We start from the raw sequence: 27,527 nt of genomic DNA, 5'->3' as shown, positions 1-27,527 counted from the left end.
ATGATTTTAAGTTCCACCAGTTCTGATTTGGGTGTGCAGACTATAAGAAATAACTATTTGTGGTCAACTTCATCTTCCCCACCCTCACTGCTATGGAAAGCATTCAGATTTCTCTTACTGATATATTTTTATACAATTTACCTTCCTTCCTACTTAATAGAGTGCAACAAATTTAAGACACATTAAAACAGCAGTGTACCATAGACCAGCATATCCATATGGTAACATACACAGAAAAGAAAGGAAAACTCCACTGGAAGACATAGATTGTTTCCATTGCTCTTGAAATGAAAGCACCCAGTCTATACAAACTGCTCTGATTTAATAGCTTTAAGAAAGCCTGACAGCATAAGTTCTCTCATTGTCCACAGACAGGGATGGGTTTGGCTTAATAATTCAAAGGGCACAAAGTTTTGATGAACAATTTGTCTTTGCCATTTCTTTTTATCTTTAATGGAAGTCCTGTCAGGCCTTAAAAACCATTATGGCTTATATGCTGGCTTGCTTATTTGACTCAAATGACTAGCTATGCACCTGATACCAATATTGCCATCCACAGAGAATAGGATCTCATTTTGATTTATTACCAAAAGCTCCAGCCAAATTTTTCTAACTGTAACCTGGAGTCTGTCCTCACTCAAGCATCCCTCAGAAACATGAATCAAATAATAAAATATTTTATCACTGTCCTTGTATAGAAGTCAGAGCTGTATCAAAGACAACTCAGGAAATACTCTGAAAGAATTTTATGTTAAGACATAATTACTTAAAAGGAGGTTTCCACTTGAAAGCAATGACTTTAAGCTCCACATGTTTGTGAAACCACTTTTGATGATAAGCCTATCAGGAACTTTGACATCACAATTAAGTTTCAGTCAAAACACAATAAATTTCCTTTATATAAAGTCACGATGGAAAGACTAGGGATTTTTACAAGACTGTACTTTTTTCAATAAAAAAAAATCTGTTCTAGATTTTACATGTGATTTTGCACTCTCTCTAAATACATATATACGTACAGGTATACACACACACACACACACACACACACACACACACACACACACACACACACACACACAATTGAAAGTTGACCAGGCTTTACAGAGATGTTGCTCTTGGCTACTAATAATGGATATGCCTAAATATCTTCATTAGTTACGTCTTCTAAACTAACTCTCTTGGCATAAATCCTGATTGTCTCATAGTTTGATTTGTGTACCAAAGATGATAAGCCTCAAATGTTAGAATTTTTGGCTAAGAAACCAAACATTTGCCAGCTTATTGTTTCTAAGTTGGACTAAATAGCTTGGGAGGTTAAAGAATCTCTAATGAGTTTTTAATTATTTCTAATTTAAGCCAACTGATTTAACTACAGTTGAATTTTCACTATAAAATTCAAACTTAATAAGAGAAAGCATAAATATTCCAGTCTATTGCAAAATAATTGAGAATTAAAGTTACTGTCATTGTTAGTCAAGACTGTGGTATCATAAATTTAATCCCAAGTGATTTAGAATTTTTAACACAAATTCCAGGAATCAGAGACCTTTCAATGACTAAATCTCAAACACTAGATTCACCATTTTTGGCTAAAGGCTGACTCTTTAATAATTTTGCAAAATACTAATAGTTAAATCAAAAGGAGAAAGACCACATGCTATTACGTAAAGAGTGCTGAACTGATTGTGCTGCAGCACCAGGACTGTCATAAACTAGCTCTATGACCTTGGGCCAGTTACTGGATATTTCTGGGCCTTGTCTCCCATTTTTAAAATAAGATGGTTAAGTTCTATGTTCTCCAAGTTCTCTTTCCCCTCTAACAGCCTATGAATCTATTATGATGCTGTAAGCTAACTTTTTTTCATGACTCAACAAAGTATTTAGAGTCCTATTGTCACTGGAGCCATCAAGGCCTGGATTAGAAGGAAGAACGTTTTATGCTGGCACAGGATCTTGGCTTTGGATCCCCCACTGTCATGATGAGCCCTTTCTTCTTCTGACCTACTTCCATTATGTATATTCTCTGCACATAGCCTCAAGACTTTCATAGAAAGTTCTGGAAGATATTATTTGTTTTAGTATGTCATACTCTTCATTTCAAACTTTGTTATTCACTATATGCTTATGTTTTGCTAATCCACTGTCAATGAGTGGACTGTACGTAGAACAACGGTGCACATTCTATTTTTTTCCCATTAATTTCCTTATGAGAATCTTTTCTATGGTTGAGACCTGTAGCCTAAGCTCTTCATAGGTTGCCTGATTACATAAATTTTTTTTATATTTTTGTTGTTTTGGACACTGACAAAGGAGCTGTTGCAAAGCTCAACCATGATCTGCACAGGAAATCGCTAATGAAATTTCTAATAATGAATTACATTTTTACAAAATTGAATTTACCTAATCCCTAACTTCAAAATTCCACTAAAAACAAAAAGAAATAAAACAAATACTCCTCTGCAAAGACATGAAAAGTATCAGTTGATCAAAGGAATAACAAACTTTTTATTTAGCAGAACAGATGTCTAAAATTTGACTTAAATATAGCAGTTTGTCTTCAAATATATTTTTTTCACTGTAAGTGTACATGAAAAATGATATCAGCAGAAATTCTACATTTGTCTACTAAAATTTTAGAATTACAAAAATCTCAGGGGTAGAAGAGATTTCAGAGGGCATCTAGTTCAACCTCTAAGCACCTATCTTCTTTCTGATATAGAAAAGAGGTCAATCAACCTCTGATGGGAGATCTTCACTGATGAAACCCATCACTAATTCAAGCAGTTTATTCCACTTTTGAACAACTGTAATTATTAAGAAGCTTTTTTATTTTTAAAGAATAGGTAAAGATGATTCTTCTACAACTTCTACCCATTGCTCCAAATTCTATGTGGGTGAAGGAGAAAAAGTGTGCCAGATGATATCCCTTCAAAAAGCTGAAGACAATTATCATACCTTCCCCAACTCCCTCCCAAATAATCCCTTTTCCAGGCTAAACATTCCCACTTATTTGAAATGATCTGGAAGTGGCCAAAACATATAAACAGGCAGTTTTCAGAAGAAGAAATGAAAACTATGAAGAGTTACAAAAAAATGCTCTAAATCACTATTGATTAGAGAAATACAAATTAAAATAATTCTTGATTTACTATCTCACACTTTAAATTGGCTTCAGTGTGGTGTTTAGAATTTAATGCAGCGGTTGGAGAAAGGTGAAATACAGTGTAACTATTACCAACATGGTACTGGATACTATTCTTTTCCTAATCCCCCCGGGTGCTAGTGACTTCCCCCGTAGAATGTTAAGCCATGGAATCTTACTTATTTTTCTGCTGAACTTTGAAAAAAATTGTCTTCTCTCCAAATCTAGGATGCACATCAGTCTATGTTTATGGAATGTTCATTTCTTCCCAAGTCTATCATTTTTAATTCAGCAACCAGTTCCTTTTTATTAATCATTGTGAGGTCCAGAACAACAGTTTTTCTCATTCCTTTTAAAAATGAAATTAACATTTATGCAAATTGAAAATATGTCAGCTGTTCAACTTTTTGCTGAAAAAGAGCTTCTGCAGAAGTCCAAATAATGGAAGCCCTAATCACTTTGGACACTGCAAACCCAAGCCAGGTTTGTATACAGCCTCTCAAACTTATTTTTCTTTCTTTCTGGCCAGGTAACTTGTTGCTGACTCCTACCATCACATCACTTCTGTTTCTCTTTCCATGGATTCTTATCCAAGTGCTCGTCACTGTTTTTCCCTGCTTTGCTTTCCTGCATTTCTTTGCATAAATAAATCTTTCAAATATACAGTACCACTCCACTGCCTGATTTATCTACTGTGTTCCATCTGAATAAGGTATATATTTTTTAAAAAACTATATTCCATAGTCATGAATTGCATCCCACCATGTCTCAATGATATTCAGGATGTTTAATTTATTTCCTTTTATTAAGATCTCTTGTTTTTGACCTATATTTTGTTCATTTTAATATGGGTATCTATGGCCATGTGATCTTTTTTTTTATATCATCTCCTGTGAACTCTCAGGCTTGTCTAATAATTGCCTTCTTGCTGTATTGTTACACTCTATTGTTTCAGGGTTTCTCGTTTCATCAGTCAACAGTCAGTTTAATGCCAGAATCTGTACTAAGTGCTGGGGATACATAGAAGGGCAGAAAGAGTCCCTGCCCTCAAGGAGCTCCCATTCGAATACATCTGCTTGGCAAACATTTGTGGGCAGTATCTTCTTTCCATTTTAAGTTTAAAGGCTTCATTATTACATTCAACATTTCTAAACATATGTTCTTTTACAAGCCCTCTTTATGTAGACGCCACCCCTGGCAGTGATTTAGTCCTTCTTTGATCTTTAGCTGGGGTCTAGAAATCCAGATCCTATTCTTAGACACCATCTTCTAAACCAGAGCATTCATTTGATCCTCACAACAACCCTATGAAATAAATATCTGCTATTATTTTCAACTCTATATTACAGATGAAACTGGGGTTGAGAGAGTTTAAATGGCTTGCCTAGGTCACATAGCTAGTGAGGATGTGAGGTAATATTCACATTGAGTTCTTTCTGACTGCAATATAAATCCAGTGCACTGGCAGCCAAGCCAAACATGAAGACAGAGATCAACTAAAAAGCACTGGGGAGAGGGGGAAGGAGATGAGGGTGGAAGGAAAAGAAGATGAGGAGGAGGGAGGGGGAGAGGGAGAAACGGAGAGAGAGACAGAAAGAGTCAGAGACAGAGACAGACAGAGAGAGAGAAAAGGAACTAATGGAAAAAATAATTTGTCTAAATAGTTTATAAGTAAATGATTCTTCAAAATGTCTGAAGTGGATAAAAGTTTCTTTTCAAAGTAGCTTAAATGCTGTTTTTAGCAACCTTGTTTAGATTATTCATTTGCTTGAACAACCTTTCCTCACAGGTGCTACAAAACTTAACTTGGGCCCTATTCCTGTTGGAATAATCTAAAATTTTAGGTCAATGGAGCTTGAATTAGGAGATTTCACTGTACTTAATTGCAAGTTTTTGAAAAATACTAAGAAAATGACCTATAAAGGAGTTCCTAAGGGCATAATAATTTCCCTTGTCTCACATGCAGAGGAAGTTATTAGTTGGAGACATTTCCTCATCTGTAAAATGAGGAGGCTGGACTAGGTGACCTCTGAAGTTCCATGGAGCTCTGGATCCTAAGATTTTCAGATGATCTTTAAGGATCTTTGCAGCTCTAATATTCTATAACTCTAAAGAAGGCACTAAGGGATTAAAATCTGGTTAGAAAAAAAAGCCCCATCAAAATAGGTTATTTTTTTTTTTTTAGTATCAATGTGGCTTCACATTTTATCAAAAGAAGATATTAAATTGATCTGCTGTGTAGATTTGTTGGCTGATTGCTACCTACTATTTGTTATCATTCAAGACAAATGAAGGCAGCTGGGTGAGTGTAGTGGATAGAGTACTGCTGGTCTTGGAGACAGGAAGACTCATCTTCCTGAGTTCAAATCTGGCTCCTGACATTTACTAGCTGTATGACTCTGGACAAGTCACTTAACTGTTTGCCTCAGCTTCCTCTTCTGTAAAATGAGGTAGAGAAGGAAATGGCAAACTACTCTAACGTCTCTGCCAAGTAAACCCCAAATGGAGTCACAGAGTTGGACACAACTGAAAAAATGACTGAAGATCAAGACAAATGAAAATCAATGATTTGCTAGTGTATAAGATTACCAGAATCAAATTTAAACTGATTTGTCTTGGGATATTATTCTTCTTCCTTTTAAAGTGGGCACTGTTCTTCAGGCATTTAAGGCCCTGTACGATCTGGTCCCAATCCACTTTTCCCATCTTTACTCTCCTACAGAAGCCCTGCCCTCAAGTCCTAATTATTCTTCACTCATGTCTCAGATATTTTCTGTTTTTCTCTCTGTGCATTTTCTTACAATATTTCACCCACTGGAAATGTCTTTCTCCTCTTCCTGTTTTCTCCTACAACACTCGGCTTAAACACTACCAGACATTTCAAACTGGATGGGCTGTAGCTATTTCAAACATACCATATCCAAAAGACAATTCATTATTTCTCCCTCTAACTCCACCCCCTTTGGAACATCCCTATTTCTGTCAAAAGCATAATCATCCTTCTGGTCACCCAACTTCACAATCTCAGTATCAATCTCAACTTTTCATTCTCACTCAGTCCATATAAATAATCACTTGCTAAACCTCAACATTCCTATTACCACAACATCTCTTTCTCTTCCATGGGTGTTTTCTCCACTTACAACTACCAATCTGTTTTAAGCTCATCACCTTTGGCCTGAGTAACTGCAATAACTTCCTATTTACTCTCTCTGCCTCAAATCTCTTTCCAAGCCAATCTGCCTTCCACATAGCTGACAAAGTGATTTTCCAAAACTATAGATAAGACGCCCCTGCTCAATAAATCCTACTTTCTCCCTATTATCTCCATGGCCAAAGAGAAACTCCATTCACAGCTTGGATCTTCTTAACTCTTCAAAGCTTCTCACATATTATTTCTTTTCATGCACTCAGTAATTCAGAGGTACCAATCTATTTGCTGCTCCTCACACAGAACAATATGCCTCCTGTCTCCTTAACCTTTGTCCTGGCTGACTCCCCTGCCTGAGCTGTTTTCCCTTCTCACCTTTGCTTCTTAGAATTCCTGGTGTCTCTCAAAACTCAGAAGTCTAACCAACTAACAAATATTTATTAAGTCCCTACTGTGTGCCAGGCACTGTGCCAATCACTTGTTACAAGTCTTTTCTGATCCCCTCTTTCAAAATACCTTGTATTCATTTTGTTTATACTCTGTATACCTGTATACAGAGTGTCTCAAAAACTGTGAAAGGTTGAAGTTGCACTAAGATTTTGGGGACACTGTAGAGATACATTTTATTTCACTCATTAGAATGTGAGTTCCTTGAGGACGGGGACTATTTTACCTTTGTCTCTGTGTTCCTCATACTTACCTAGCATATAGTCATTGATAAATAAATCTTTGCTGGCTTATTGATTGATTGACTGAAGGTCTGTAGCAATAACTGCTTTTCATTTAGCATTAATCATTTAATGTTAAAGAATCTAGTCATTCATTTTGTACTGCTATCTTGAACTCACTTTCAATTTTTATCACTATTTACCTTTATTTATATCTTGTTTACAAAGCACAGAGGAGTGTAAAGGGCATACTACTTTGTACTGGAGAACTTAATTTCATATTCTAGCTTCCCTACTTACTACCTGTGTACCCTTGAGGCAGTCTCTAAGCATCGATTTCATTAACTGTAAAATGAAGAACTTCAGTCAGATGATTTCCAAGGTTCCTTCCAGTTCCAAATTCTATTTTTTTCATAAGATTCATAGAATTTTAGGGCTACAAGGCCCTTTAAGGCCATGTAACAAAACTCCTTCCCTTTAAAGAAGAGTAAAGAAAAATCTAGAGAGATAAATTTATGTATTGAAGGTCAAGTAACCAATTAGCAGCAGGGCTGACCCTCCAACTCAGGCCTCTAGAATCTATGTCCTGAGGTCTTCGTATTCTCCCATCTACTACTTGCAAGCTCCTGGAGGCCAGGGATTGTGCTTTATATCTCGTCCTATTCCCTACAGTGACCAGTCTACTGCTTTTGACAACAAGGTTTTCCATTAATATTTAATGATTGCCTTTTTCTAGTGTCCAGGAGTTATCATGCACATCAGAAGTTTTCTTTCAAACAATTATTGACTCTTCTGTAACACAGAAAAAATAAGTACTGACAAGTACCCAGAATTCACAAAAACATATACCAGAGGGAGAGAAGAGGCTGAAAATGGAAAGTATGGGTTACATTAGGGAAGTCAGAAGGTTCAATTTCAACACATAAGAGTATCCATTTATTACCTTACCTGGTATCAGAAAATGACAGGGCCCTGGAATCTCTAGAAACAGGGCATAAATAGTGGAAGGGTGAAAGTAGAATAGTAAGAGTTTATTAGAGGTCACATGAAAGAAGAAATTATTTTTGGTCAGGGAAATGTTTTATGTTAAAAAAAGAAACCAGAATAGTTTTGTAGGTTCCCTTCCCCTTCCTCAATTTTAAAAGCTGGCTTAGTACTTGCCAAAGAATAATGGGATCTTTTCTTTAATTAAAATGAATCATATTTGAATAACTTAGTTTTTTCTTACAAAATAAGATCCCAGGAGACAGTTGCTATGGTTATTGAAAAGGCCAGACTTTGGGACCAGTTAAGCATGGAAGAAATTATTATCCGCAATGTATCAGCCTGCCAGGTTATACAAATTTTATCACAGAATCCTTATATCTTGTTGTGTAATAATCTTTTCTAAATTTCTGTATAATCAGCAATCAATAAAAGTATACCTTGGCATGTAAATTTTTTGGATGGTGTCGTGAGTAGTAGTTTGTCTGCCATTTCCCCAGGGCCTGCACATCGAGCAATTCCAGGTTCTTTGTACTCTGATTTGACCCAGTCTGATAACCACTGCATATTACAGTCACAGTAGAGAGGGTTTGCACCAATGGCTCTGAGAAAGACCACAGAAACAACAAGAACAAGACAAAATAAGTTGGCCTTGGTTTTTTCATTACAATAAGTCAATCAAAGTGATAACTTAGAACATCTCCATGGTTTAAGACATTCAACACTCAATAATAGCTTACATTTCTATGAACACAATAATAACATTTCTATAAGACTAATATTTGCAAAGTACTTTGTGGAGGTAGTAGAAGCACTATTATTGATATTTCCTAGGTGGTAAAGCTAATTAAATTCTATAACAAAAAGATAGAAATTACTGAGATATTAACTTCTAAGAGGCTAAGTAACTTGCCCACCATTAAGTGTCAGAGTGAGATATTCTTGTAAATCTCAACTCCAACTCTAGCCTTCTAACTTGGAAGAAAATTAAATATTCATATATATTTCTTATAGGCACAAATAATAGACTAGTGAGTTCATTACTAGAAGGAACTCCCATGTTAGGGAATGCTTTCCATCAATGCAGGTTGGTTCCTTCTCTACAAATTAAGAGTCTTAAAAGAGTTTCCAAGAGCACTGTTAGGTGAAATTTTCCTTTTAATCAGACAAGATGATGGTTTTTTTCTATAGATTTCAAGCGAGAATTTGAATTCAGGTCTTCCTAGCTCCAAAGTTAACTCTCTATCTGCCATGCCACACTACCTTGTGCAGGTAGTAAATACTTGAATTCTTTGCATATGATGTTTAGAGACTTAGTCTTAATATGCATTTGGATCTTTTTGACTAATGTGGCTGACATTAAACAATATAAAAGAGAGGCAGCTAGGCATTAGTGAAAAATGGAATTGTTACACAAGAAATATTAGTAATAATTCAGGATTATTCATTGATTATCTGACTGGGATCAAATCGTTTCACTATTCTGGAACACGATTTATCTCTACAGAATAAGGAAAACCAGACTTGAGAGTCTCTCCTGTCCCTCCTAACTTTATTCAATGATTCTCAAAAGCCAGGTTATAATTAGGTGTAAAAATATATTAAGCAAATACTAATTTCTAGGTATCTCTGTGGTTATAGTTCAGACCAATGGGTTAATAAGAGAACCAAGAAAATAAGAAATCTGAATCTGCTTACTTCTCATGACATGGAAATGAATGACTTTCAGAACTTATTTAACTAAAATTTTTTTCTGTCTTTCAGTTTTGTAGACACCTAGAAAAATTACACATCAAGACTTTCAACTAGCTCAGAAAAAGATGTATAGTTGCTTTATAATTCAATAAACTTATAATTTTCATAGATATCTCTATAGAAAATCTAAAGTTTTGGGATTACTATAAGGCATATCTCATATAAGCCAGCTTTAACCTCAAGAATTAAAAATATGTTAGGTAACCTAAGTGTGAGTTGTTGAGCTCTCAAAGTGGTGGCCAAGGCTGCACTGAATCTTAGTTAGAAGGGAGAACAGACTAGTTCAGTTCATATCTGAACAAAAATTTCCTTTACAACATACCCAAGAGGTAGAACTTAGTACTTTCTGAGGCAGCCTCTTCTTCTTTTGGAGAACTTTAACTATTGAGCAGTTTTTCCTTATATCAAGCTTGAATTTTTTTTCCTTTTTGCAATTTCTACTATATACTCCTACCTCTATTTGTTGATTTGAAGCCAAATGAGTCTAATGTCATTCCCGATGTGAGAGCTCTTTAAATACTTGAAGATAATATCCTGTTTCCCCTAATATCTTCTCTCCTTCAGATTAAACATATACAGTTCCTTCAACCACTCCTCATATGGTCTAATCTGAACCCCCATTATTATGATGGTTGATCTCTTCTGGACACCCTCTAGTTTATCAATGTCTTTCCTAAATGTGGAACCCAGAACTGAACACAACCCTTCAGATGTAGGATGATGTGCAAAGCCTTTCTTATTGCTTATTCATTTTTCACATAGCTGCCACTAAACAAACAAACAACCTTCCGACTGTGCCTTCTGCATAGCCTGTGGGCTCCTATTGAATTTTTAGCTTCCCATTTGGAAACTGAGACCACAGGGAGGTTGATTCTGGTATTCAGAGGATTTGTGCTGTATCATAATGAAACATGGTAAATCAAAATAGGAATATTTTAAACAACCTTTTTCTTCATATTTGGAGCAATATTCTTAGGTTTATGGAAGAGAAAAAAAGTTCATTTTTACTTAATATGAGGTAATGTATACATAATTTTCTCATGCATTTTAATTTGTAGTGATCTGCTTAATCCTGATAGTTTCTCTTACATGATTAATTAATCAACCTTGGGTTCACTTGTGATTGGCAGACTGAAAAATGTATTTTATTCTTAAATAGCCAGACATCTTTTCAAGTCATTTGACAGCTTTACATTTTTTGAGAACGCTCAATGTACTGGGTTTTAGGCAGACAAGTTATGTTTATTTCAAATACAAATGAGAGACTTTAATGAACTTAAATAGACATTAACACTCACAGATGTGATAAGGAGGAAAGATCACTGAAAGCTCCTTCAGGTACAACAGAAATGTCATTTCCATGTAAAGACCTAAAGATAAGAAATAGCCAAATGAAGTTTTCTGTGCTTTTTTGGAAAAGTAGCTTATGGCATCATTAAAACAAATTTATTTTGTGTATGATGCCTAATCCAACAAAATGAATCTATAACTGACCGAAGCAGAATTTCTTATACTATGGCATGCTAATACATTAATTTCCCCCCTACCCCCTCCAGAGGTAAATTAACCTTGTTTTTCTAACCCCTAATTAATCAAGAAAGGAATGAATAAGACAGATTACTAGGGGTATTATTATTATTAAAATGGGCTGTTTGTATGACATTTTATTAAATGAAAGATTCTTACAGTAAACGAAGAGTCTTCAACCCATCAAAGGTGCGAGCAGGTATACATCGGAGACGGTTGTAACTAAGAATTCTGAAAATATATATGTTAGGGTTTTTTTTCATGGTAACAAAATAAAGTGAAACAGAAAATAACCAAATGCAGTTCATGTATCCAGTTAGGAAAATAGATATTTTCCAGGTTTCTAAACCAAATAAGATTTTGATATTTTCTCCTACTACTTGTCTACTAGACATCAATTTTATTCAGCATGATTTGTACATTTTTGATACTCAGTGTTACAAGTTTAAACTTACAAGGTCAGTAGCTGTGTCATGTTGCTGAAGCTCTGATTAGAAAGTGTGCTGATTCGGTTGTTACTTAGATCTCTACAAAAAAATGCAGAAACTTAGTCATTTGGAACAAGGCAAAAATCTGAAAATGTTAGAAATAGTTGGAAAAAATATTGTTTCTGTTAGTAGGAATAGTCACATTAGTACTCCAGACTATCTGAAAATTAAAAAAAATGCCTAAATTGGATAAACGAAAGTATATTCAATTTAACAAAGGGGTCATTTGCACTGATTTATTTATTACCTTAAAACATAATTGTAAGGCATATGGTATCTAAATTTATAATCATGTCCAAAATAAAGACATTGATATAAATTTTGATTTTTCTTATGTCCTCCCAATGAAACTTGCATCTAAGGGAGAGTAGTATCTAACACACACACACACACACACACACACACATACACACACACAAACACAATTCTAGGTTCTAACTGAAATATGAAATCTAGATGTTCTTTATATTTGTTGGCCTTGATATTATTCTTCTAAAAGCAAATAAGTCTCTGACATGTACCATAGGGCTCAAAGGAAGAAGTCGTTGAACTTATCTAGTGCAGCTCCTTATTTTTAAAGATGAAGAAGCCAAACCTCAAAAAAGTGAATAGATTTGCTTAAGGTCATGAGATTAAATGCCAGACTCATAACTTGAGCCTAGATCTTATGTCAAATTTGATAGGACAGATAGACTCCATCTAATCAATTCATATTATTTTCTATATGTTCCACAAACTATTCATCTTTGAAAATCTTCAATTTTCTCTTACTCAATCATAATTATATTTTCCCCCATTCAAACAAATCTGCTTATATTTCTTCAAAATGTTATTTTCAATAACAGAATTATTGGTTCTCAGATTCAAAAGATACCTCAGATAGGATCTAATTCCACCAAAAGTCAAACAGGAATCCCTTATATAACATCCATTACCAAAGCTCGTTTAGCTTCTCTGTGAAGAACTCTTGGAATGGGGGGTCTGCTCTCCATATCCTTTAGCAGCCTAGCTTATATGTAAAGAATTCCTGGAATGGAGAAGTCTTCTCTCCCTCCCATGGGAGCCCATTCTCATTTTGGAGGACTCTAATTGTTAGGAAGTTTTCCCTGAATAAAACTGACATCTGTCTTTGCAACTTCTATTTTGTCTTCGTTCTGCCTTTTAGGACCAAGTCTGAAAAGTCCAATTCTTCTTTCACATAGGAACGCTTAAGTTATTTAAGGATGACTCTCAACTGGTGCAACCTGGTAAATGATTTCAACACATCGACTGATCCACAATAATTTCACCAAATTCGTCCTGAAGAGTGAATTTTTATTTAGCTATGAAACATATTTCCTGTTACCTAGCCATCTGGCATGTACTTTCATATAAACATGCTGACCCATCATAAATCTCTCAAATCCTTGCAGAATTCTATAGAAGTAAATTAAAATGAAAAACTGTTACCAGATTGGTGCGTTAACATTTATCATGCTAATTACTCTAAAGTTATGGAGATCATAATGGTGAAAATATATTTGCTCTTTAAATATTATACATGTAATTAGCTGAATTTTTATGTTTAGATACTTCATTTTAAAGTATAAATAATAAAAGATACAAATACCAAATAGGGTAAAATATTTATGTGGCTTTATTTAATAATATGACCTAAAAGATTATATTGTCTAGTATTAAACTAGAGAGAATGTATGTCAGCAGGACATTACCACAACAGGAGAATATTTTTGGAACTCACGATATAATTGTGATAAGTTTATTTGAAGACTAGACTTTAAAGAAGAATTTGTAACACTGAGTTCCTTTAACTTATATGACAGAAATGTCTTAAAAGTTAAAATCTAATAAATCACATCAATAATAGACTCAGCAGACACAATCAGCCTTGCCGAGGGAGTGTTACTTGTGGCGTGACTGTGGAAAAGTCAATTAGCTTTTGTGAGTATTGATTTCATCATCTGTAAAATATCGGCAGTAATGTGTGCAGTGGGGGCAATGATACTCATAAAATTGCTGTGAATATTATAGGAGCTATTCTATGCAAAAATGTTTTATAACTGAAAATATTATATCACAGGCTCATAGCTTTAGAGGTGAAAAGGATCTTTGAGGGCATTTAGTTACACCCCTCAAACTTAGGCTTAGAGAATTGAAATAACTTGCCTAAAGTCATTTAGATAGTATGGGACAGAGACAGGATTTTAACCTTTTTCTGTGGCTCCAAAGTCAATGTTCTTTTTACCGATTTCCTAATGGTCATTATTTTTCATTATGAAAGGTCTTTTTCTTCTTCAATGTATGACATGAGATCAAGAATAAAGTTTCTTTACGTTCTTGGTTTTACTTTTTAAATGAGAGTTCACAAAATAGACTCAATTCTTTACCAGTGGAAGTTTCACATTTTCATTAACATTTATATGATTCTGTGTTTAGCCAGACATCACTGTTTGTGTTTCCCCAAGAACTGAAGGAGAAACCCTGCTCTAGGACTCTATCATATTCTGATATATATTACGTTTCAAGATGTAGCTTATGATCCAGAACTTAAATGAGAGAAGCTGGAGGCATCTGTCTGTGAAGAAATGATATAATCTGAAAGGTTCACGACATTTTCTACAATTTCCTCCCTGTCTCACTTCCACCCACCACCCCACCCCATTTCATTCAATGGGACAGAAAGTCTAAAGAAGAAAAATATTGGGAAAAAGGTACTCACATAAGTGTTAAGTGTTTGTAGTTAGAAAGTTCCTTGGGAACCAGGGTAAACTGGTTCCCATCCAAATACCTAAATACAAAGAAAAATACATTATTCATGTTAAAATAACAGCAGTGTCAAAATATACTAGCTTAATGATATTTCATTCTTAATTGAGGCCAGGGATTACACAATTTAACATCATGACAATATGCGCTTCAGTGGGAATCCATTACTTAAGGGTGAACAAAAGATTACATCTGTTGATCAGGTTGATTTTGAGAGAGAGAGAGAGAGAGATAGAGAGAGAGAGAGAGAGAGAGAGAGAGAGAGAGAGAGTGTGTGTGTGTGTGTGTGTGTGTGTGTGTGTGTGTGTGTGTGTGTGTGTGAAACTTAGGTCAAATTCATCCAGCTGTGGACAGATTAGTTGGTTCATTTCCCCATGGTTAACATAATAGAGTCAAGTACCTATGTGTTTACATGACAGTAAGATAGTCCCAGTGAATTTAGGCAACCAAATGTTTTGCTCATCATTCCTATTGCCTGTGATCACATAGTCTGATTCCAAGGGCACAGTAAGTATTAATAGAAGCTTACCAATGAAGAAGAGATTTATTATACTATTCTTGTGTGCATATACACTGATAATCTCAGGGACCGAGACACTGTGACTTATATCAGAGAAGATCTCATTTAGAGATGGCTAGATGTAAATAGAAAGCTTCTAAGATTCCTGTCATCCCTCATCTTAAAGATAAGAAAATGAGCTTTTAGAGTGTGAGTGGCTTGTCCAATGTCATAGAGAGAGTAAATAGTACATCTAGGATTCTGGCTCTAAACCAGTGCTCTTTCAACTCTTCCACAGCTCAGATAGATTTAGCTTTACTTTAATGTAATAAGGCTTCATTTTGTTCAGAATGTAAAATTTTACAGATACCTGCTTAATTATTAGTTATTTTAATAGGAGATGGCAAATGTAACCTGAAACTTGTCAAATATACAAAGCCTTCACATGGGAAAAAATAGTCACAAAAGGAGTACATTTGTAATGAGCCATGTCCTATTAGAGTCAAACAAAATCAAAAGAAATATTGATGGAATTTTAGCCTAATCTTCATCCAGGCAGTCCCAATGCCAATGAAATAACTAGTTTAGAAAAAAATGAAGAAAAGATAAAATTCCTGTACAAAGAAATTCATTTCTACATTTTGGTCCAAAGGCCACATCTTCTCCCACAATCTGTTCTTTCTTGGAATATGGAAACTGAATGATACAGATATCTTTGAACAACACACACCATCTGGCTGTGAATGTGTCTACAAACAGTTTTGGCATGCTGGACATGTCACAACTCCTACTTCTCTGTTGTGGAAAAGCTGCAGAGTGAAAGCTGAGGCTGGTATTTTTTTTTAAATATATGGAGGAGTAACTGTGCAAAGATTCTCAAGATAAAAATTTGATCCCAGGACTTAAAAAGTGAAAACTGTTATAAAAACATATAAGATGTTGAAACCTCTAATAGATATTTGTATAGAAATGAGACATCAGTCATGATTTCTCCTTAGCCCCACTCATATTTTCTGCTCTCTGCCCATTATTTCTCTGGCATTTTTTTCCCTTTTCTTTCTTCTGTTCTTTCCCCATCCCTTCATGGGTTAAAGCCACTAGAGGGAGACAGGACCACATGTACTTGAGAAAGAGAGAAGTATTTTGAGTCCAATAAAGAAACTTACTGGAATGTAAGAAATTCAGTATGTGGTATTAGTATTTAGATGTTAAATAACGTTAAGGGGAAATTGTATGATCACAATTAAAAATAACAGAAACCATTTCCCAAACTTGTTCAAAAATATCTATTTATATTTGTGCCAAATTATGTAACAATTTAATATTATTTATACTTATATGCCACTCACTTAAAGAAGCCTGTCCGTGGGGTTTGATTCTGCTATAGGAATAAGTTGCCTGCGTATAAAAACTCATATCAACATAAATGACTCCATATTTCCATTACATGTGCAAAATATTCTAATAGGAAATCATGTTTATTTTGTGCAGAAACATTATTAGTGTATATGACAATCAAAAGAAGTACATGGTGAATAGATATAAATCATCTATGATTTCCCATATATACATTCAATAAATATTTGCTGAATGAATGAATGAGTTAACGTGTCTAAAGCTGATGCCTATACCCTTCTGAGGAAGTCAAGTAAAAGGACAGGGACCATCTGTTACAGAGGGATGGTGCAGTGAGGGGCCCACTGAAGCCCTAGTTATAATAGGTCATTCTTTATAGACATTCAATTCTGTCACTTAAGCGCTAAAGTTCAGGAAGATACATTTGAGAAGAAAGGCATGTGCATTGTAGCTATCAAATGGCTACTTGGGAGGGTAGGAAGATATTTTAAAACATAAATATTTAGGCAATTATTCATTGTTGCAATTGGTAAAAAGGAAAGATGTAGGGAAAACTTTAAAGAAATGGAAATGAAAGACAGTTAAGGGATTTCCACAAACTATTTTATGATTAGGCAAAATTCATTGCAGTGCAGAGAGTGTAGTGCTCTAGAGTCAGAAAACCTGGTTCCGAAGCCCACTTTTGATGATTCCTGCCTGTGTGACCTTGGAAAATGACTTCAGTTTCTTGGACCTCTGTTTCTTAATCTCTAAAATGAGGGGTTTGGACTTTCCCTCTTCGTATCTATGATGCCAGAAAACTAGAAAGGATAGGTCAAATGCAAATCTGTAGAATTATAAATGAAACAAAATGGAATCCAATAATTAAGTGACTCTCTTGGATCACTATATTTTATCTTAAGTGACTTAAGTCAAACATGGTTTTATGAATGAAAAAAATAGGAGCTATAAGTGGAAAGGCTGTTCTTATAGAATGGGATGACAACTTTGAGAGCTGGAAGGAACTTGAAGGATTATCTTTAGTCTGACTCCCTCATTTTCTTTTATTTTTCGCTTGCCTTATGTTTTCACTGGGAGTTTTTGAGAAAACTTCCTCTACCAATGGAGATTTGCAACTATGTTGAAACTGATCATCTTACAGGGAATATGGGAAGTAGGGTCACACAAACAATGAATGTCAGAGATAAGACTTGAACCCTGGCTGTTTGGATTCTGAGGCTAGCTCTCTAGCTACTACGTGAAGCTTACTCTTTCATCATATTTTATTTTGCAGTTAGTTTCCTGGTACCTTTTGCTTTTCTTATAATATTAATTTATTTCCTAATACACACCACTTTTCCTCTATCCAGCGAGTTGTCTTCCCTTGTAACAAGGATTAAAAGACAAAACAGTTCAGCAAAACCCACCACATACTGACCACATATGACAACATGTGGAACTTCCCACATGTATTGTCCTTCACCTCTTCAAAGAAAGAAGACAGAGGAAGCTGGGATCATTCACAGCCTATTTCCAAGCTCGATCATTATGATTACACAATATTTGATTCAGTTTTCTTGTTCTTTCCATTTCCATTTTTGTACTTATTGTGTGTACACTGTGTATACTTAAATTCCTCCATTTTACAGAGAAGAAAACAGAGAAACAGATAACGAAAGAGACTTGCTTTATATCCTTGCTAAAACAGAAGCCAGAACTGACTAGAGTGTAGTCTTGAAGGGGTTGGGTATGGACAGAGGGTACAGAGGTATTATCTATTCTTTTTCAGGAAAGCACTATCTTCCTCAATAAAGCCTGACTCCATTAGCTTTCTTGCTTACCATTATGAACCCACATTGAACTCCTTCAGTCCATGAACCAGATCTTTTTCAGATAAACCACTGTCCAGCCATGCCTCCTCTGTCTTGTTCTTGCAAAGCTGATTTTGTGAATTAAACGTGATACTACATTAATGCTGACTAAATTTGATTTGATTTGATTTTTGACCCAATATGCTGAACTGTCAAGATCTTTTTGAATTCTGACTCTGTCATTCAGTGTGTTAGCTACTGCTCCTAGCCTTGAATCACCTGCAAATGTGATAGGCATGCCACTTGTGCTTTCATCTAAATCCCTGATAAAAGTTTTAAACAGCACAGAGCCAACTGCAGATCACAGGAGCAATCCCCTGGAGCCCTTCCAACTGACACCAATTGATTAAGGACTCTTGGTTTAGCACTTCAACAGGTTCTGAATTTACCCAACAGTACTCTTAGTCAGTTCACATCTCTTCATCTTTTCCACAAGACTGGCATGAGAGACTTATCAAATGCTTTGCTAACATCTTGGAAAACCATCTACACAGCATTTCCCCAATTTACTCAACTGACACAATTACTTCTGTTTCTACCTCCATTCTGGTTCCAAGATATTCATCCTTACTTGAATACCGGGGTGGCAGTGGATAGGAAACCTTTGATTTTATTGGTGTAAGGAAATCTCAGTGAGGAAAATCCCTTTACCAAGGCACATTTGGAACTGCTCTGCAAAATACAGACCCAGAGAGTGGGCTATGAGCACACACAAACATACATACATACACACACACACACACACACACACACACACACATACACAAAATCATGTTCTGGTCATCTATCTTATACCACTCAATGAAACCTATGTTCTCAGATTGGCCTCTTTTTATTAGGATCTCTATTTCTCTCCCTCATATTTAAATATCACATGTCTTAGGTCTAAAACTCTAAGGGTTCTTGTAAGCTACTTAGGTTGACACCTTCATTTTAAAGACGAGGAAACTGAAGCCTAGAACGGTGAAATAATGGGCCCAAAGCAGGCAGCTAGGTAGTCTAGTGGATAAAGTTAGACCTGGAGTCAAGGACTTATCTTCCCAAGATCAAATTTGGCCTCTGACAATTACTATCTATGTGACCCAGAAAGTCACTTAACCATTGTTTGCCTTAATCCACTGGAGAAGAAATGGCAAGCTACTCCAGTATCTTTGCTAAGAAAACCCCAAATGGGGTCATAAGGAGTTGGACACAACTGAACAACCATTAAACAAGTTAGTAATGCTAGTTCCTTCTCTCTTGTTTATCTCTAAATCACTCTGCATATAACTTGCGAGGACGTTGTCTGCACGTTGTCTCTCCCATTATATTGAGAAAACAATATTCTTGAGAATAGAGGCTGTCTTTTGCCTTTTTTTTTTTTGTATCCCAGCACTTAGCACAGTGCCTACTCTAAGAGCTGCTTAAAAAAATTCCTGTTGACTAACTGAACTTTAAGGTCTAGGATTTAAATCTATGTCCTCTAACTCTAAATAAATTCCTCTGGTTAATCATATTTTGTGCAGCTCGTTGTAGGAATTTGAGGCCATGTGCTCTATTACTGGGTCCTGTTGTTTTGTGGGCTCCTTTATACAGCTAGCCTTCTTTCTACACTATTGCTACTTCACACCATGTAGCTTTGTCGCTGTAATTAGGAAGTTTCCTTCTTCCCTCTTTCTTTTCAGTTTAAGGACCTTCTGATAACATTTTTAAGTCCTTAGGCAAATGCATTCTTACCATCCCTATCCAGGAAACTTCCCTTCCAAATTCCATTCTCAGACACAATTTTCCTAACCAGCTGCTCATTTCCCATTTTAAATACAATGCATAGAACATCTGAACAGGAATAATCTTGGAAATCATCCTCTTTATTTTTTTACAATTGAGGAAAGAAGCTAAGTTACTTTATTATTGTCACAGAATTAGTATATGGTACAACTAAGACTTAAAACTTGTCACCTTACTAAACTTGTATTTCCATTATAGGGCAGTTAGGTGGTGCCATAGTGCACAAAGCACCAAGCCTGGAGTCAGGAAGACTCATCTTTCTGTGTTCAAATCTGGCCTCAGACACTTAGTAGTTGTGAGACTCTAGATAAGTCATTTAATGCTGTTTGCCTCAGTTTCCTCATCTGTAAAATGAGCTGAAGAAGGAAATGGAAGACCATTCCAGTATCTGCCAAGAAAACTCTAAATGGGGACATGAAGAGTCAGACTCTGAAACTGAAAAACTGAATATTAACAATTTTCCATTATACCATGTCATGTACAGTAATACATACTGACTATTCTAATACAAAGATGACATGAGGTTGACAGTGTGGGTTTTTTTCTGTCCCTATGTTCATTCACTATATCTCCAGGTAGAACCAAGAAATTTCATTTGATTTGTACATGAACCCTCTTTGGTTGTATTCAACTCAAAGTGCTACAAAAACCTGAGAGAAAATATGACCTTGGAAATTAAGGAAAAGAAACTTACTCTCTTATTTACAGTAAGAAAGGGGTTTACTTACAGTTCAGTGACATCTTTTGGGATTCCTTTTGGCAAGGCTTTCAGGCCCTTGTTACTGCATCGGACCACAGTATCAAGACAAGTACATTCTGCTGGGCAGCGGGACAGTGGAGAACAACTGTTGTCATCATTTCCTGATTTGTCAGAGGAAACACAAATATGACCAGTTTTATATCTTCAAAAATGACTGCAGCCAGCGGGGACTTAATCTGCTTAATTCTATTTAACAAACACTACTGTTTTACACCGCAGGATCTCTTAAGGCAGAGAACATTTACGCTATCACTGAACACTAATGTTATTTATATACATTACATTTCAAAAGACACCAGTAATTTTACATAATCCTTTCCTTATTGCCTTTTAAAGCAGAATTCCAAACAGACCAAAAATGTCCATGGCACCTTCTAATGTGATATCTTTGTTTAGCTACTTATAAGAATTAAACATGGATTTATAGAAAACTATACAAACTAAAGTAAAATCAGGAAAGGAGACAGCACAACTAGGTTCCAATTAGTGAAGATAAATGAATCCCCTGAAATGGCTGCAAATATTCAAATTTAAACTATTCCAAATTAAAATTATGTAAAATATGGAAGTTATTTCTAGCCCAATGAAATTTCAGTGTGAATTCAAACAATCCAACCATTTCATGGGATTCATTATTCACATTAATCCAGACCTGAATGTAACATATCATCAACTATTTTCTGTATTTGTTTTACCCTACGCTGACTTAAAAAAAAAAAAAAGATGAAAGAATCAACAACTTGTGTTTAATTTGTCAAAAATGACAATATTACTACTACTGATAATCTTCCACTTATGCTACATTTTATAGCCTGTAACATATTGTCACATATGTTATATCTCATTTTGTCTTCATCACAACTGAGTAAGGTGAGTAGGACAAGTTTATTTACCTTTATTTTGCAAGCGACACAATAATGTTAAGAGTTTAATTAGCTTTTCTAAGGTCACATAGTGATAGAACTGAGATCAGAACCATGGATTTCTGAGTCTTACTTAGCTCTTAGAATCATTGTTATTATTTATACTGTTAATTTTTGATATATAAATACAACATATTATGAGATTAATCATCATTTTTATTTTTAAAAAGCCCTTTGATGGAGAAGCTGCAGTAACAGTTATAGTGGCTCACATGAAGATTTACAAAGTGGTTTCTTCACAGTAGCCTTATGAAGTAGGTAATTCAATTATCATTATCGTTCCTACATTACAAATGTAAGCTGACTTGCTGAAGGTGCCACAAACGGATAACTCAAAGAATAATTTCAAAGCATTGGGACAATAAAGCAATTTTGAAGCTACACTAGTTATGTAGATATCACCATTGTAAAATAGTAGAATCTGAGAGCTGGAAGGGAGTTGAGGCATCCTATCTCATTTTCACATAAAGAAACCTAAAGTTTAGAAGATGAGATGTCCTGGATGTACTGCCATCTTGATGAAATTAACCATATTCATGGGATTGTGGACCCATTGAAATTTACAAACATAACAGTAGAAACTGAGGCCTAGAAACCTGTTTATGCTGACAGGTATAGTGGCAGAAAGCTGGGGCCAGGTCTTAGATCTGAATCTGTATTTTTAAGAATTCTAGGACACACAGCAGTATAAATAAATATTAGAAAACTGTCTTTTAAATATTCAGAAACAAAATTACATATAAAAGTACAATTCATAGAATTTTAAAAGCACCAACAATTCTGGGTATATACTTAGCTGCTTAGGTATGTGATTTTGTTATAGGAAGGAAATATTTCCTCAGTCAAATATATTGGATAATTTTGTAAGCATAAAAACAAAGAAACCAGCTGTGTGAAAGTTTTATTGACCAAATATGTGATACGGAGTCATGTATATAGGAGACTCTTAAAAATACTATATGAATTAATTCCTTTCAATTAACATTTCTAATCACCTGTCATATTCAGCACACTGTAGTAAGGACTAGGCTTTAGAGAAATAGTTCAGATAAGACATTGTTTCTGCTCTCACAGAGTTTCAGTTTAGTACAGGAGAGAACATATGAGCAAATAATTATGATATAAAACCGCACATAAGTGAATACACAAGAGCATAGAATGAATGAATAAAAATATATGAATGAACATCTGTATTTCTTACCATCATCACAAGTAAAATCCTGAATTGCAACATCCTGGATTGGAATCTCTTTTAGGAAGTAAGGTTTCTGACATCGAGGATTTCCTGTTACAATGCGTCTCTTCCTAAGCCAATCTCCCAACCAAGCCAAGTAGCAGTTACAGTTAAAAGGATTGGCCAAGAGGTTTCTAAGAACCATACATAAACAAGGTAAAGTTTAGTTAGGACAACTTTATTTTTTCACAAAGCACAGTACATTAATATAAAGAGCGAAGGGAAGCCTTTCCTGGAGCCTACTAGTTCAGCTACTGTGAAGGGAAGATTGTAGAAAGCAGGGAAGAGAGAGTTGGGGGATAAATCTTTTGAATTGCTTTTCTCTATTTCAATATTCTTCCTATCTCTCATTTATACACAGGTATATACCACATACTAGATGTATTTTCCCTGGCTCAAACATTCCATTTATACTTGGGGGAGAAAAAAATCCCAGAAGAAAATCCTTCAAGTGATTTTACACAAAAAATAAAGTTGAAGGCAGCAATTTTGGATTTATGCAGTGTATCTTGATATATCTCATTTAGAAGTAATTTAAACTTGTCTGAGATCTGACTTGCTGTCAAACTATCCTGCACTGATAATGCGGTAATTCAATATAAAGATGAAGGCTGATTACTTTATATTATTGGGTTTAACCTGACAACAGCTATTTCATTAATTTGTCATCCCAAGATTTCCATCTCTTATTTGCTCCAGAGAATAGGTTTCCCATCTAAAGTGACAGCTGAGTTGATTACATGCCAGTTATAAAAATGAATTTACTTCTACAAATCCCAATACTTTTGGCATCTCACCACTTGAACACAAACCTATTGACAATTCCATTATTTATAAACATGCCATCTTTAATATGCACAAATTAGTCACTAGGTGTAAAATGTCACATTTTATGTGGAAAGAGGATTAAGTGCTTTACTGATGGATGCTTCCCTCAGAAATAATTTTGTTAGTGACGAGCTACGTGAAACAAGTCTTTTTCTTTTCTATCCTCTCTAGTAACCTTTATTTCCTACCCATTAAATTATAAAATACATATTTAGATGCAAACCACTGCTTAGAAATTAATCATTTCTAACACTACTGCTATGCACTATACAAGGTATGAATTAAGTTGTAGGCACACTATACACAAATATTCTCTAAGCATCAGTAGCACATTCATCCCCAATTCTTTTTTTCTGAGATTATGGAAAAATTTTTCTTCACCAACGTAGGAAATGTTTCACTAATGATTTGCTTTCAAGCCTGCTAAGAGATAGTTTAGAACCCTAGATTGTGGAGCTGGGAGGGACCTTTACGGGTATCTAGTCCCACCTTTTCGTTTTAAGAGTGAGGTACCTGACGGTCAGGGAAGAGGAGTAACAGTTTCTAGGTTATACAGTTGGTCAGTATCAGAGCTGGGATTAAGACCCAGATCTTCTAACCCTAAATCCAACATGGTTTCCACTGCCCCCCACTAGATTCTATTTTTAGTATAGTAACTCTACACTGAAAATTACTATTATAACCCACTTTACCAACCTTATTTACATTGCAAATAATCAAATCAATGTAAGATTATTAGGGTAGGTAATATACTAATAACTTTACTATTTCACTGATAACATGTTATAAGATGTAGAAATGGTTAGACTAAATTGTCCATCTACATTGTCATATTTCTACTTGATTAAAAGAAATGATGTATATTCTTGCAATCAATGTAGTTTTAGAATTAAAATAATCAAAATTCATCAGTTTGCCACTTGCTAAGAAAATGCATGAACTCTTGAGCAGCAGTGGTAACTTGCACACTTAATTTTTAGTAATTCTTTTGTTATTATCTTTATTTGTTATTATTTTTGTTATTATCTATGCCTAATGAGGATGTCATATTGCAACTGAGATGTTTTGAAAATATGTAACTAAATCGTTAATTGGCTAATTCAATCAATAAATAAGTTACCATCAATACTCACAATGTGGATAAGGAATGAAGTGTATCAAACGCTCCTGGAGCAATTGTTGTGATTTGATTGTCATACAAAGAAAGCAAACGTACAGAACTGAGTCCTATGAAACTATCGTTTCCTACACAGGTTATGCGATTACTTCTCAACATTCTGAAAAAGAAACAAGATGTTGTTACAGAATTGTATCTAGCAGAAATCTAGAACAAGCCCATCCTATAGCATTTCATTATTATTTTCTGTATAATTTATTAATAAGAAGTATATTTATAAACCACAAGCATAGCGCTTATTACTGAAACACTGCAAAAAATAGTATTATGCCTGAGTTTAATATAGTCATAACCACACTCTTATTTCTAGTGCTACTGTCATAAAAAGAATTATACTTGATTATAAGAATTTCATTATTAGGATTCCAATGTTTATTACCATATATTATTGTTACTATGCTACTGCAATCATGATTTCTTATAATGAGCTTTTTATAACATTGCAACCAAAGTGATTCTGCCCATAAAGCAGCTAAGTTGTTAATCTCTTGACTGAGAAATCCTTTTAGAGGTAAAATTCTGTCTGATTGTGATATTCTTCATATATTCGTGCATCATTTAAAAAACCAATTTTCCTGTTCATCCCACTAAATAAATGATATAATATACTAAAATATGAAAACAAGTACATGATTGCACTTCTCCAAGATGCATTTAAAAACATTCCTATATACAGAGCATGCATCTCAATTATTGAAAGGACGTGGTATCCTAACTTCATGGGTACTGATAGAAAATATTATATCATTATATAATACATAAGAGATATGTGCTTTTCTCAGCGCAAGTCCTATGTATTTTAATAAGTAAGTCCTGGGAGGATGCCTGAGGCACCTGGAATTTGAATGATTTGTCTAGAGCCACATAGTCAGAGGTGGTATTTGAAACTCTTCTTCCAGATTCAAAGCTTAGGGATTTATTCACTCTGCCATTTTGACTGTATTATTAAAAGCAAGTGATAGGGTATAGTGCATAGTTTGGCTGTCTCTCCTTTCTCAAAAAAGTGGGGGAGACATAGATTAAAAATTTATTTTAAAAAAATGCCTCATCATTTATCTTCAATCTTCAGATCGAGAATCAAAGTATTTCAGGGTTGGAAAGGATTTCAGAAGCCATCTAGCTGAAACTACCAGAGAAGGAATTCTGTTGTTCAAGTTTCTTTTTTATTTTGGTCATATACAACTATTCCTGACTCCATTTGGGATTTTCTTGCTCATTTTACAGATGAGGGAACTGAAGCAAACAGGATAAAGTGACTTGCTTAGGGCCACACAGCTAGTAAGTGTCTAAGGCTGGATTTGAACTCAGGTCTTCCTGACTACAGGCAAGTGCTCAATCCACTGCACCACCCACAGTTTAACAGTGTTTTTATTCAGCTGCAGAAAAATATAGTTGCTTGGCTCTAGCAACCATAAATGTTGAAAGGCAGAACAAGAATGAACCAGGGTCTTGAAAGGATTATGGCCTGGGTTCTAGCATGATCTGGTTATTTCCTCTCTCTTGAACATTTTGAAATCAGAATTATAGCATTCTAGATACAGGGTTGCAAGGGTCAATTCCAAAGCTGATTTTCATAAGTGATTTATACACCCTCATTCAATTACTAGGCCTAGGAGAAGCAACAGATGTCTGAGACAATAAGAATTATAATGGGAAAGATGGGGAAAAGTTTGAGATAGCAAATGGCTTCATCATCTTGTAGTTACATGGATAATTACAAAGGAAGAGGTGGGAGGATCATGGAAGAAATCCCAATAAGCAAGAATGTTTTCTACAGTGTAGAAAAAAAATACAAACATATATATGTACATATATGTGTGTGTATATATATATATATATCCACCTTACAAATAGGTTGTATTCTAAAAGTTCATTTGCAATTAATAATCAAGGCTAGCATTTATAGGATACTTTAAATTTTGCAAAGTACTTTACAGAAATTATTTCATTTTGGGTTTACAACAACTGTCAGAGGTAGGTACAATAATTACCTCTAATTTGCAGATGAAGAAACTGAGGCAGAAAGAGGTGGTTACTTGCCACTAAGTGACAATTCAGATCTGAACTCAGACTTCTTGACTCCAGGTCCAGCGCACTATCCACTGCACCACCTAGGCCTTCTAGTTTGCCTTTGCTTGATGCTTAGAAAGAGCTTTCCCTGTATTCATTGCTCTACATGGTGGTTAGATTCTGGTCCAGTCTCTGGAAGCATAATGTACCTGAGGCACACTGGCACATCATCGTATAATTTAAGATGTGTGCAAGGCTCCTTAAGGGAGAAAGTTCTTTAGCTCAGTCCCAGCATATACATGGGTTAGTGAGAAAGATGACTCCTCAAAGAAGTAAGCATACAGATTGTGCTCATTCTTCATTGCTGAAGAAAACCATGCCATCAAAGAAATGATGACATGACTTGCACTTGACTTTGTTTTCAGTGAGGGAGGGCTGTGCAAGGTCACCAGCCTCACTTCTCCACCAGAGCCATCTGAATCTAGCGAACTGATATTTCTCAGGATGACTGGAGATGACTCAGGATGCACTGGGAGACCTTAGGTCAAGGTCTATGCAGTTGCTCATTTAGGATGAGGTAGCAGCCATTCATTGAATAGGCCTGTTTAAGAAGTAGCTGGGGCAGGACCCCTCTAATGA

General features: G+C 35.2%; 1 protein-coding gene across 2 annotated transcripts in view; it reads right to left on the bottom strand.

The window, feature by feature from the left end:
- Positions 1-27,527, bottom strand: part of SLIT2 (slit guidance ligand 2) — a 394,889-nt gene that overhangs the window by 69,218 nt on the left and 298,144 nt on the right. For both annotated transcript variants that reach the window (XM_072622130.1, XM_072622131.1), the window contains 8 exons: positions 24,835-24,978; positions 22,841-23,007; positions 20,685-20,817; positions 14,438-14,506; positions 11,686-11,757; positions 11,390-11,461; positions 11,002-11,073; positions 8,389-8,552 (listed from right to left, as the gene is read on the bottom strand). In XM_072622130.1, coding sequence (XP_072478231.1) covers positions 8,389-8,552; positions 11,002-11,073; positions 11,390-11,461; positions 11,686-11,757; positions 14,438-14,506; positions 20,685-20,817; positions 22,841-23,007; positions 24,835-24,978 — 893 coding nt within the window. The remainder of the gene's footprint in view (positions 1-8,388; positions 8,553-11,001; positions 11,074-11,389; positions 11,462-11,685; positions 11,758-14,437; positions 14,507-20,684; positions 20,818-22,840; positions 23,008-24,834; positions 24,979-27,527) is intronic.

The sequence above is a fragment of the Notamacropus eugenii genome, chromosome 6 (genome assembly GCF_028372415.1).
Source record: "Notamacropus eugenii isolate mMacEug1 chromosome 6, mMacEug1.pri_v2, whole genome shotgun sequence".
NCBI classification, from domain to species: Eukaryota; Metazoa; Chordata; class Mammalia; order Diprotodontia; family Macropodidae; genus Notamacropus; species Notamacropus eugenii.
Note: the sequence above shows the minus strand (reverse complement) of the source record. Positions and strands in the feature narration are given on the sequence as shown.